This window comes from Artibeus jamaicensis, unplaced genomic scaffold (genome assembly GCF_021234435.1).
Source record: "Artibeus jamaicensis isolate MK-2021 breed Jamaican fruit bat unplaced genomic scaffold, CSHL_Jam_final contig_700, whole genome shotgun sequence".
Lineage (NCBI taxonomy): Eukaryota > Metazoa > Chordata > Mammalia > Chiroptera > Phyllostomidae > Artibeus > Artibeus jamaicensis.
Window position 1 is genome coordinate 7,835,920 of NW_026521930.1, and position 11,828 is coordinate 7,847,747.

The 11,828-nt window shown below is 57.6% G+C and overlaps 1 protein-coding gene across 2 annotated transcripts in view; it reads left to right on the forward strand.

Moving 5' to 3' along the window:
- The window catches only part of GTF3C1 (general transcription factor IIIC subunit 1), a 72,631-nt gene extending 63,567 nt beyond the window's left edge, over positions 1-9,064 (forward strand). For both annotated transcript variants that reach the window (XM_037140016.2, XM_037140017.2), the window contains exons 31-37: positions 1,191-1,478; positions 2,209-2,468; positions 3,495-3,775; positions 4,898-5,438; positions 6,177-6,228; positions 7,026-7,218; positions 8,063-9,064. In XM_037140016.2, the coding sequence (XP_036995911.2) occupies positions 1,191-1,478; positions 2,209-2,468; positions 3,495-3,775; positions 4,898-5,438; positions 6,177-6,228; positions 7,026-7,218; positions 8,063-8,266 (1,819 nt within the window). In that variant the 3' untranslated portion in view covers positions 8,267-9,064. The remainder of the gene's footprint in view (positions 1-1,190; positions 1,479-2,208; positions 2,469-3,494; positions 3,776-4,897; positions 5,439-6,176; positions 6,229-7,025; positions 7,219-8,062) is intronic.
- Positions 9,065-11,828: the final 2,764 nt, after the last annotated feature.

The following is an 11,828-nucleotide window of genomic DNA, read 5'->3' on the forward strand; positions in this document are numbered from 1 at the left end:
TGCACGAGATGCAGCCCCTGGGACTGCGTGTTCTCACCCACACGTGTCTCCGGGTGTGGGCAGAAGGCCGGCACTTGCAGTGTTTTGTGTTGGGGCATTTACCCCTTTTGTGGATAGTTTGTTTCTCTTTCTCCTGTCAGATCGGGTGACATGAGTTTCTGATGTGACACTCAGTCCAGTTAAAGTGCACCTCCCTGGTGGCGTAGCCTCAGTCCCTAATTCTCACACTCGGGGCCGCACCGAGTCACCTGTTGTGTGGGCGCACAGGCTTCGATGTGAGGCTGTCAGCTATTGCTGAGGCTCAGTCCGCCACACAGCAGCGCCCTTGGTGGTGGTGTAGGTTGTTGAGAATGGCCGATGGGCCCCCTCCTGCTAGGAGTGCCCCTCACAGCTCACAGCTCACAGCTGGCAGCTCACAGCGTGGCCTCGCATTGGGCAGACCCAGCTGCTGTTCGCTGCACACGTGGCATCCTGTGCCCCGGCCTCCTCGACCACACAGAGGAAGTCCATTAACAAGTCCCAGGAGTTCCTGGCAGCTCTGCCTGGGCTGCCTTCCCCTTCTCCCTGCTGGTCTCCTGACCGGTCCTCAGACCCTTGCAGAGACTGCCTTCAGACACAGACGGCAGCCTGAACGTTGTTCTCTTTTCTTCGTCCATCTCGCTGCCTGGGACCCTGTTCCTTTCCGGGGAGCGGCCTGGCGTAGTAAAAAGAGCCGTGACCTGGGAAGCAAAAGACATGCTTTCCAGTCCAACAAGGCCATGCAGCCTTGAGCCACTTAGTGAACTGCAGCATCCCCGTCTGAGTCGAGAGCAGTGCTCTGCAGATCAGAGAGACCTGTGGGTCCCCCTCTGATGTAGGTCCCTCTGCTCTGCTGGTACAGAGTCTTGGAAAGTTGCCCTCCAGGTCAAGGCAAGGGCGGTCGCCTTCTGGAGGCACTGAGGTTGAGCACGTGCGTGTCCTCTCGTCGCTGTATGGGCTCAGGGCTTGCCTTGTGTAAAAGATTGTTATGACAAAACATACACCCATCTTCCCACTTGGCACCTGTTTCTAGTGAGTGCCTCAAAGCGCCCAGGTAAGTGGGGAAGGTGGGCGCAGTCAGGTCGGAATGCAGTGCCGTCACCAGAGAGGGAAGAGAGAAGCTGGTGCGTCCCATCCTCAGGGAGGCCCCGCCCTGCTTTCTGTCTGTGTAGGATCTTCACGTGGCGGTTTCCCAGCACCACCTGCACGGAATCGTTCCAGTTCTTTGACAGAATCCAGGCTGCTGGCAAGTTGGACCAGCCTGATAATTTTTCCTTCAAAGACCAGGATGGTAATGACTGCTCAAGCGACCTGGTGGCATTTTCTTTGGATGGCCCTGGAGGACACTGTGCAGCGGCCCTGACCCTCTTCTCTTTGGGCCTTGTCTCCGTGGACGTCAGAATCCCCGAGCAGATCGTGGTAGTGGACAGTTCAATGGTGGAGAACGAGGTCATTAAGAGGTAAGGGTGGAGCCCTCGGCGGCTGCTCATGCTGGCACCACACACACCACCCTGAGCAGCTGGGGGCTTCCAGCACCTTCCTTTCCTGGTCCCTGGGGTGTCCACAGCTGCGTTTGCTTGGGCATCTGGTCTGCAGTTATGAGCAAGCACATGCCGGCCTCTCTGTGCCACATCAGCGCTGTGCGGGCATTTGCCAGAGAAGACAGCAGAGTTGAGTTTTGCCTCCCACAGCTCCCTGGTGAGGCTCCCCACACCTGTAACCCGGGACCTGCCAGGGCACGTCCCATGCAGGGCCACCTGCCGGAGCCTCGGCCACCAGGGGAGCCAGAGGCATGACTTGTCTATGCCAAAGAGAAACACACAGGGCATTGTAGTGAGGAGGGTCGAACAGAGATGGAGGGGTTGGTCAAAGGTCCTTGATGGTGTAGTAGCTGGACTAGGATTTGATGGGAAGTGGGTGGTTTTGTGGACAGAGACTAGGAAGCACTTTCAGGCAAAAGGAACGGCCCTTGGAGAGACAGTATGCGGACAGGGCCAGGTGTGCGGAAAGGCAGGTGAGGGGCGTCTGGAGTGGCAGCCCGCGCCGACCCTCACAGCCAGGGCCCGGGGTGCCCGCACTATTGCCAGGCCCAGGCACGGACCTGGGGCTGCGGTGCGCGCGGGAGGGATGGCGGGGCAGCAGACGGGCTGGGCCCGAGCTCGGTCATCCAGGCCCGTGTTCTTCTCCCAGCATGGGGAAGGACGGAGCCTTGGAAGAGGATGAAGAGGAAGAGGAAGATTTGGACGAAGACTCGGGGAGCAAGCGCCAAAGCATCGAGGTGAAAGCCCCCCAGGCTTCCCACACCAACTACCTGCTGATGAGGGGTTACTGTGCCCCAGGCATCGTAAGCACCCGGAACCTCAACCCCAACGACAGCATCGTGGTGAACTCCTGCCACGTGAGGTTCTGGCTCCGCAGCAGCCCCTTGCCCACCGGGCTCGGGCCTACTGGTGAGCGCTGCCCTTGGCCCGGCCTGTGACCCAGACCCTGGTGCCCACCTCCCAGCTCCCAAGGCCAAGTGCTGATGCCCAGTTCTCCGGGGCTAGAACACCTCCCACCCCGGCAAGCAGCTGGAGGAGCCTGGGCCCCAGACCTCTTCCCCGGGCCCAGTCAGTGGGGAGCCCGAGGCTGTGCCCACACCCACGTCAGAACTTCTCTCTGTGGGTCACCATGTCGGTGTTCACTCACATTATTCCACTTACATTAATTATCTCACCTCCTTTACTCCTAACTTTTGTACATGTTTTTAGTGCTTCGGTGGATTACCTTTGAAATTTTAATTGACCAACTGAAACCCCTGTTTCCTGTCCCCCAGCTGCAGGCAGTCTCTCCTCTCTCCATGTAGAATGAGAACATTAGGGTCCTTCCCTGCATCTCTCTTCCTCCTTCCCGCCCCTTTTCTGCCTCTGGCTGCCTTGACTGTTACAAGTGAGGGGGGCGGTGTTTACTTTTGGTTTCATAATCAGGACTAGAGTTCTGGGCTTTGTCTGGAGCTCGATGCAGGCAAAGCAGTGACCACCTAGGGCCGTGTCCCAGCAAGGACACCTCCACAGGAAGCGCAGAAAGCAGCCCTGGCTCCTGCGCCCAGGACTGGGGACCCTGGGGTGTGTCCCAGGGCCTGAGGGGCATTGAGCATGGAGCCTTAGTAAGGGCGGGGCCCAGGATCAGCTGAGTTGGAGGCCTCTCCTCCAGGGCTTTGGGGTCACAGTGTTCCGACCCCTGCCCCTTTTCCGAGCTCTTTACTTTGAGTCTTGAGCAGGAGAATCACAGTGGCCCCAGGGGAATCCACCCCTTGGCTGCAGTCAAAGACCCTGGGGCATGTCCAGGAACCCAACTGCCTCGGGCCCAACCTCGTCCACCCCGAAGGTTTGGGGAGCGGTGGGTTGGCGCTAGAGTGTTCCACCGCAGCATCATGGGTGCACTGGCCTGCGGAGGGGGCTCCGTCAGGGCCAGTTCTGATCCCCCTGCCTCTGCAGCCACTCCTCTGGAAGAGCTGACAGTGGGAACCTCCTGCCTTCCCAACACGTTCACCAGGCTGATAAACAACCGAGAGCACACCTGCAGCTTGGAAGAGTTTGTCCACCAGGTGGAGCTGTCTGGGTACAAACCTGGAGACGTGTCCGCAGCTTTGGAGGTCCAGGGGGCCGTTGCGGCCGCAGGTTGCTTTGGGGTGGACAAGGTGGAGCTGAGCAGACGGTTTTCTGCCTTTGAGAAGGCAGGTGGTGAGCGCACCAAGACCTTCACAGACTACGTCCAGGTAAGCTGTGCTCTCAGGTCGCCTGGGAAAGCTGAGGCATCCATTGCAACTCATAGGCCAGGTACACACTGCGGATGCAACTGGTTTGGGACATAGAATATAGTGTTTTTAGAAGTTGAATTAGTTGCCAACATATAAAAATAGGAGCTTTGTCTAAAACCCAGCTTCTCCTGGATGTTAAGAGGTCTGGCCAGTCTGGACTCTGCTCCTTCAGCCCAATTGGCCGGAGCCCTTTTACTCTCCACTGTACCTGGACCCGTTTGCTTCACTGACCCTTGAACCCAGAGAATGTAACAACAGATGGACCTTATAAATGGAGTGCCCCGGGACTCAGCTGCCCTCCTGAGCGTTACCCCCAGTTGGCAGCAGTCGGGTGCCTATTACTTGTTAGAGATGTCAGTGCTGTTAGGAACTTGTCATCAAACCAGGTCTTATGAGCTCAGGAAGTACGAGGTGATGGTAACTGCTGTCCACTTGCAGTTTGATTATTCACAAAAGTCTTAGGGCACCCGGGGCCTGTGGAGTTCATGGGTGGGGGCTGTCCCCCGGCCACAGTGTGGCACACGGGCAGCAGGCCCGCTGACTGTTCGAGGTGACAGGCCCGGCTGCTCCCTGAGTTCCTCGTGCCTGGGCCAGAGGCCGAGCACCCGTAGCCAACCCCCACACAGCCTGGGTGTGAGGTCAGGCTCCAGGCAAAGTCCTTGAGCTCCGACTCATGGGTTTTTAATGGAAAAATGAAAAGCAAGGTGATGGTGACTCCATGTGCTGCTCAGAGCTAGTGCTGCTGCTGGGTCAGGACAGCTTTGGGGGCAGGCCTGGCGCGAATGTGAGAGGAGTTCCAGCAGTGGCTCTTGCAGAAGAACTGCTAGCACTGAGGCGTTTGGTCCCGTGGGGAGACGCCAGCAGGCAGAAGGAAACTTGGAAAGTCACGTCAGCTCCGAGTGTGCAGCTGCGGTTCCTGGACAAGCAGGCGCACTGAGCCTGGAGAGGGCGGGGCTGCCCCAGGGCCGCACAGCCAGCCTGGGGGGCCTGGGTGCTCGCTCGGGGTGCCAAGTCCCATCAGGCAGGGGAAGCAAACCCCGACGCTCCTGGGGTACCCAGGGTGTCTCCTGCTTTTCCTAGGACCTCTTGGAGCGACACCAGGTGCTGGAAGTGGGCGCCAACTCTGTGCGCCTGGTGGCCATGGCCTCTGCCCAGCCCTGGCTCCTGCACTCAGTACAGCTGAGAGGCAGAGAGGAGGACACCGACACACAAAGAGAAGACCCCCAGGCCAGACCCTTGCCCTCTCTGGAGGACAGCCGTGCCGAGAGGCAGGCACCTGCTCCGCAGGGCTTCCAGGCCAGCAAGAGGCGTGCCAGCTGGGCCAGCACTGACCTGGCCCTTCAGAGCGGGGAGGCCAGCTCTGAGAGCTCCCAGAAGCCCCTGGCAAAGAGGCCCACGCTCCAGGATGTGCGCTTGGGCACCAGCCCAAGAGAAGAGCAGGGGGCGGAAACCCCAGCGTTTGCCCTTCCCGTAGCTGGAGACACGGGTTCAGGGGAGCCCCTCCCAGGAGCATCGGAAGCCAGGCGGGAGGACCAAGATGGTGTCAGGGTACCCAGCTTCCCAGGCAAAGAACAGCTGAGCTGCCAGCCCCAGCTTCCAGAGGGCTTGGAAGACACCAGAGGTACAGACCTTGCGCCCCCTTTCCCCCCGCCCCCACCCATTCTCTGTAACTGGGCCCAGTTGTCTTATGGGACTGCAAACCTGCTCTGTTGGCAAAAGGAGCCTTGACCTCACCTTTGCATAGCCTCAACCTGGAGGGGAAGGACTTGCCTGTTTACATTTGGTGCTTCCCTAGAGGGCAGGGGGCTTCTGCACCCCCGAGCAGGTCTGTGACGAGCAGTACAGAGGCACCAGCGGTTTTCTGAGGTGGCCAGTGGGAGGGAGCAGTGGCCCAAGTGGGAAGGGTCACCGCTCTTCGGGCTCCACACCAGGTGAAACCTGCGGTTTCCCTGTCCTGTGCGTGAGCCCTTATCTCAACACTGGCCTCTGTGGTGGCTTCTGGAGGTGCTTTGTCTGCGGGGCTCTTTTTGCGTCAGGGCTTTACACGCAGCTCTGTGGTCAGGGCTCTTGAAGGAAGATAAGGTGCTCAGTCCCCTCTGCTGGCACGGGGGTCCTCGGGGGCCCTGGGAGCGAGCTCCCACAGGTGCACACCACAGCCCCTCCCTGTCCTGTTCTGGGTGTGCTGGCTTTGGCCTCCGCAGCCGCTTCTGCCAGGCCGGGGGCCATGCGAGGAGTGAGATTGCAGCCCCTTTGGTCACAGCTTCACCCCACAGCCCAGGGGTACTTGTCAAATGAATGAGAAAGCAAGGGGTGGGCCCCCACCCTGTAAAGTCTCTCACGCCCTTTCCTCTTCCGTCAGGTGTGGCGGAGGGCTCTGTGGCCAGCAGCCTCTCCCAGGCGGCGCAGGAGCGGTGAGTGTGCGGCTGAGGTTCAGGAGACCTGGGCCAGGGGCGGTGAGCTGGGGAAGCTCGCCCTCCGGGCTCCCAGACGGGAGCCCCAGTAGCAATGATCACATGAAGACCTTCCACAGAGAGACAGATTGGGCAGTTTGCCCGCACAGTGACCCTCAGCCTGGGGGACGTGGAAGTGTGCGGCATGGTCTGGTTGTGCCGCTCACCGCAAGGACAAGGCAAGAGCTCACTGCATGTAGTGGATCGGGCTGGAGGTGCCGGACATCCACCTCTTCTGGGCTTGTCTCCAGTGGGCTTGTCTCCAGTGGGTTTCACAGAAGCCTTTCCCACAAGGGGCACCTCCCACGTGTGTGTACATGGCCCTCAGCTTGGAGGGACCCATGTACCCCCGGCTCCCAAGAGCTCAGATTCAGTCCCCCCAGGGCCCAGTCAGAGGTCAAAGTCAAGTGTCTGGCTACTCCAGAGCCTATCCCACACCTGGGCCTGGTGTGGCAGTCCTGTCCCTGGTTTGATGTTCAGGAAAAACCTTTATTCTGTGGAGCACGTGTCTTGGTTAAGGCTGAGTCTGAACAGGTTCCCACATTGCCTCTTTCCTCACCTGGGGCCCTGGGGCTGGGGCTCCTCTGTCCCGGTGGTGGGGGTGCGGAGCAGAAGGTAGGCCGTCCCCAGCCCCGTGACCCGGGCCTGAGCCCAGACTTCCCTGAGCCCCGGTGTCCTGGCTGTGGAGAGGGGTGCCGCATGTGAGCCAGCCACCCCCCGCTTCCACAGAGCCTGACGTCCATCCACCCACCCTGCAGGGACTGCGAGAGCATCTGCTTCATCAGCCGCCCGTGGCGCATTGTGGACGGCCACCTGAACACACCAGTGTGCAAGGGCATGATGGAGGCCGTGCTGTACCACGTGATGGCCAGGCCCGGTGTGCCGGAGAGCTGCCTGCTGCAGCACTACCAGGGCGTGCTGCAGCCCGTCGTCGTGCTCGAGCTGCTCCGGGTGCGGCGGGGGGCCGGGGTCTCGGGGGGCTGGGGTGGTGGGTGCACCGGACAAGTCCCAGGGCTACGGCACTACCCACAAGGGGCAGCAGACACAGAGGTTGGCCCAGCAGCCTCCTGCAGAGGACCAGGCTCCTCAGAAGAGCCTTCTGCTCCAGGTGCTTCCCCTTATTGTGTGCTTCACCTCTGTTCTCAGCCCTGCATGGAGAGGTCTGCCGCGCTGCCCCCCGAGGCAGCTTTGCCGGCAACAAGTCCCAGGCCTGGTTTCTGTCTTGCTTCTGGGCTCTTTGCTCTTCAGCCCTGCTTGCAGCCAGCTTCTCAGCCTCCCGCAGTCCCCAGTCCCACGCTGGGTTCCTGCGCTGGGCCGGCACTCCTAGCAACCTTCACCAGCCCCATGCTGCTGCTCGGGCCTAAACATCAGCATTCCCAGGGTCTTCCCTCTGACACTTTGTCTAGAGCAAAGGTCGTGAGCTCACAGGCCTGCAGGCAGGCGAGTGGTGGGGAGAGCTTGGAGATGAGCCCTCAGTCCTCTGAGGGCAGCTGCACCCCATCTGGGCTTGACTGCCACCCCCGTCCCCAGGGGCTCCCACTCTTCAACACAAGCTGGAAACTGAAATTTCCTGGACTTCAAAGCATGTGTAGGCCAAACAAAAACACATCTGGAAGCGGTTCTGGCCCATGGGAATGCTGGTCACACTTCTCTCTCTTGTCCTGGCCTTTTGCCTGAACCCTCCTGGTAAATCCCTACTTGTCACTCAAGGCCAAGTTCAGGTGTCCCCTATTCTGGGAAGCAGCAGGCGTGGTCCATAAACGCACATATCGACCTGTGTGTCTGGTGTCTCCAGGGCCTGGAATTCCTCGGCTGCATTAAGAAGCGCTTGCTGAAAAAGCCTGCGGCTGTCTCGCTCTTCTCCAGACCCGTGGTGGAAGAGACGGAGATGCCTTCCAGCCCAAGCGAGGCGTTCTACGAGCCCACACTGGACTGCACCCTCCGGCTGGGCTGCGTGTTCCCCCATGATGTCAACTGGAACAAGTGGGTCCACTTATGAGGCACGTCTAGCTATCGAGACCGTCCCGTCCACACTGCTGGGTGCTGAGAACGAAACAAGCTGCCTGGGGCGGGGCCTTCTGCCTGCCCTCACGGGGCAGCCTGTCAGTGGCAGGACACAGAGAGCCCCGCTCGCAGCCTGGATCCCCAGGAAGGGGGCCACTTGCCTATCCGCTCCTTTGCCCAGACTGGCCTGGGAACCCTGGACTTGTAGGGGAACAGCTGCAAAGAGACTTTGGTCCCCACCTGTGCTGCTCCTCTCGTGCCAGGCCCCCGGCTGTTGCTGCAGGCACGTCTCCACTCCCGGCGCACGCCCTGCCGCCCTCTCTGGGGCCCAGGTGGGGTGATTCTGAGAGGCCCAAGCAAGCCTTTCTCCACACGCTTCTGAGGTGCGGCTGCCATTTGGGAAGAGCGCCACTGGTTCAAGCCGCCAGCCTGAGTGGCCAGGTGCTGGCCATGGGGCTCACCCGTCCGTGCACCCCGGGTCGCAGCACTGCGGTAGGCTCCCCGACTCCCCAGAAAGCCCATGGGCCCCTGAGCAGCAGGGCCTTGTGGGGACATGTCACAGAATGGAGACTGTGTGCCCTGCCACCAAGAGCCTCAGCAGACACTCCCATCCAGGTAGGACATCTGACCCCTGAGGCTGGGACTGAGGCACCAGAGAGGAGCCTGGCAGGCCCCCTGGCAGGCCTCCAGCTTTGTGAGCACACCCTCTCCTGCTGGCAAGAAGCCAGGCGTCCCTGTAGGTTTGGGATTTGTTTTGTTCTAAACTGCTTTGCTCATTAAAAAAAAAAATCCTGTTGTGTTTCTTTCTTTCTTTTTAAGATTTTTTAAATTTATTTTTAAAGAGAGGGAAAGGGAGGAAGAGAGGGAGAGAAACATCAATGTATGGTTGCATCTTACACACCATCAGCTGGGGACCCATCCCACAACCCAGGCATGTGCCCTGACTGGAGAATCAAACCAGCATCCCTTTGGTTCGCAGGCCCCAGGAAGCCCGGATGTGAGCCAGCAGCTGTGAGCTCGGATGCCTTCAGGGTCTAGGCAGGTAGCCCAAATGAGAGGAAGGGGCCCTGGGTTAAATACTGGGGACCTTGGAAAATGAAAATGTGCATGCCTGGGGTGTAAAGGAATTCACATTTACAAGAAAAATTATTTTAAATGCAGACTACCAAATAAAAGAGTGGGCAGGGAGGGGCCCCAAGCCCACGTGGGGAGGACCCCGCACACCCTGGCCAGCCGACTGCTCCAGACCAGGGCTGCAGCCCCGCACCCTGGGCCCTGCTCCCTGCTCCTCCGCCCTCCCCTTTCTCTTTGTTGCCTCCTTAGCACAGGGGCGTCAAACTCATTTTCACCTGGGCCACCTCAGCCTAGGGGTTGCCTTCAAAGGGCCGAATGTAATTTTAAGACCGTAAATGTAACTACTCCTTAACGTTTAAGTGAGAGCTCCGATAAAACAAGGTGAAGGGCCAGATTTGGCCACTGGCCTTGTGTTTGCCACCTGTGACTTAGAACATCGCGGACAAGACTTAAGCCCCCCAGCACCTTTCTCCTTTACACCTTTTTAAAATATATACTTTATTGATTATGCTGTTACAGTTGTCCCATTTCCCCCACTTCATTCCCCTCCCCTCCACCCTGCACACCCTTTCCCACCCACATTCCCCCCCTTTAGTTCATGTCCATGTGTCATAAGTTCTTTAGCTTCTACATTTCCCATACTATTCTTGCCCTCCCCCTATTTTCTGCCTACCATTTATGCTTCTTGTTCTCTGTACCTTCTCCCCCCTCTCCTCCCACTCCCCTGTTGCTAACCTTCCATGTGATCTCCATTTCTATAGTTCTGTTCCTGTTCTAGTTGTTTGCTTAGTTTGTTTTTGTTTTAGGTGTGGTTGTTAATAATTTCGAGTTTGCCGTCATTTTACTATACATGTTTTTTATCTTCTTTTTCTTAGATAAGTCCCTTTAACATTTCATATAATAAGGGCTTGGTGATGATGAACTCCTTCAACTTGACCTTATCTGAGAAGCACTTTATCTGCCCTTCCATTCTAAATGAAAGCTTTGCTGGATAGAGCAATCTTGGTTGTAGGTCTTTGGACTTCATCAGTTGGAATACTTCTTTTCAGCCCCTTCTTGCCTGTAAGGTCTCTTTTGAGAAATCAGCTGACAGTCTGATGGGAACTCCTTTGTAGGTAATGGTCTCTTTATTTCTTGCTGCTTCTAGGATTCTCTTCATTTTAATCTTGGCTAATGTAATTATGATGTGCCTTGGTGTGTTCCTCCTTGGGTCCAACTTCTTTGGGACCCTCTGAGCTTCCTGGACTTCCTGGAAGTCTATTTCCTTTGCCAGATTGGGGAAATTCTCTTTTACTTGTTGAAATATTCTTTCCACTTGTTGCTCTTCCTCTTCCCCTTCTGGTACCCCTATAATGTGGATGTTGGGACATTTAAAGATGTCCTGAAGGTTCCTAAGCCTCTCTTAATTGTTTTGAATTCTTGTTTCTTCATTCTTTTCTGTTTGGTTGTTTTTCCCTTCTGGTGCTGGGACCCTGGGTTGCGCAGGCTGTCTCGCTCCCCAATTTCACCTGGTTTAACTGCACAAGAATGTGGGACTGCCCCATCAGTCAGCTGCCTTGCGCATGGTGCCCTGCTTCATAATCGCTGCCTCACTGGGTCTGCCCATTGCCACTTGAGCCCAAGGTCTGCCAGCTGCCACCTGCGCGCCCAGGGTGCCTTGCATGCCTGGTGCCACTGCTTTTTCTGCTGCAACACCTCTCTGCCCAGCTGTCTGATTCTGCTGCCCCACCTACCAGTCTGGATGAATGTGTGTATTTTATCTCCTTGGTTGTGCGACTTCCATACAGTTCAATTTTCTGTCAGTTCTGGTTGTCATCTTGTTTCTAAATTTTTGTTGTCCTTATTTTGGTTGTGCGAGGTGGCACAGTGTGTCTACCTATGTCTCCATCTTGGCCAGAAGTCCTAGACCTTTTTAAATTTACATCCATGTTATGCACACCCAGAAAATGTGGGCCTGTGATGCCATTTGTACACAAATATGCCATCGACACAGCTTGAGCCATTCCCCCAGCAGTTAGTTCCCCCTCCCCCCCCCCCTCCACCCCCCAGCCCTCCCCCCAGCCCCTCCCCCAGCACAGCCTTGTCAGCACCTGGGAAGCTCCTCCTCACAGCCCAAGCCCCGACGCCAAGGTCCTGAATCCGTTCTCTCTTTTCCCTAACAGTGAGCACTGAAATTGCTTCCTGCTTTCCCCTTGAGCGTCATGTGCTGCCTTCTTGGACCCCCCTGGCCGCCTTTCTTTAGTCCTCAGCAGATCTTGTTCAGTCTGTGGCTCCTGGTCTCCTCCTGAGCCCTCTCCCCCCGCTTCTGGCCACCGTGCTGCTGGGCTGACAGTGATTACCTTCCGACTTCCCCTGAGCACCACCCTTCTCTCGGGCCTTTGACCCACTCTGCCAGGGTTTTCCCAGATGTGTGTGTGTGTGGGGGGGGTCTGTGTGTACCCTCTGTGTGTGTATGTGTGTATGTGTGTGTATGCATACATGCA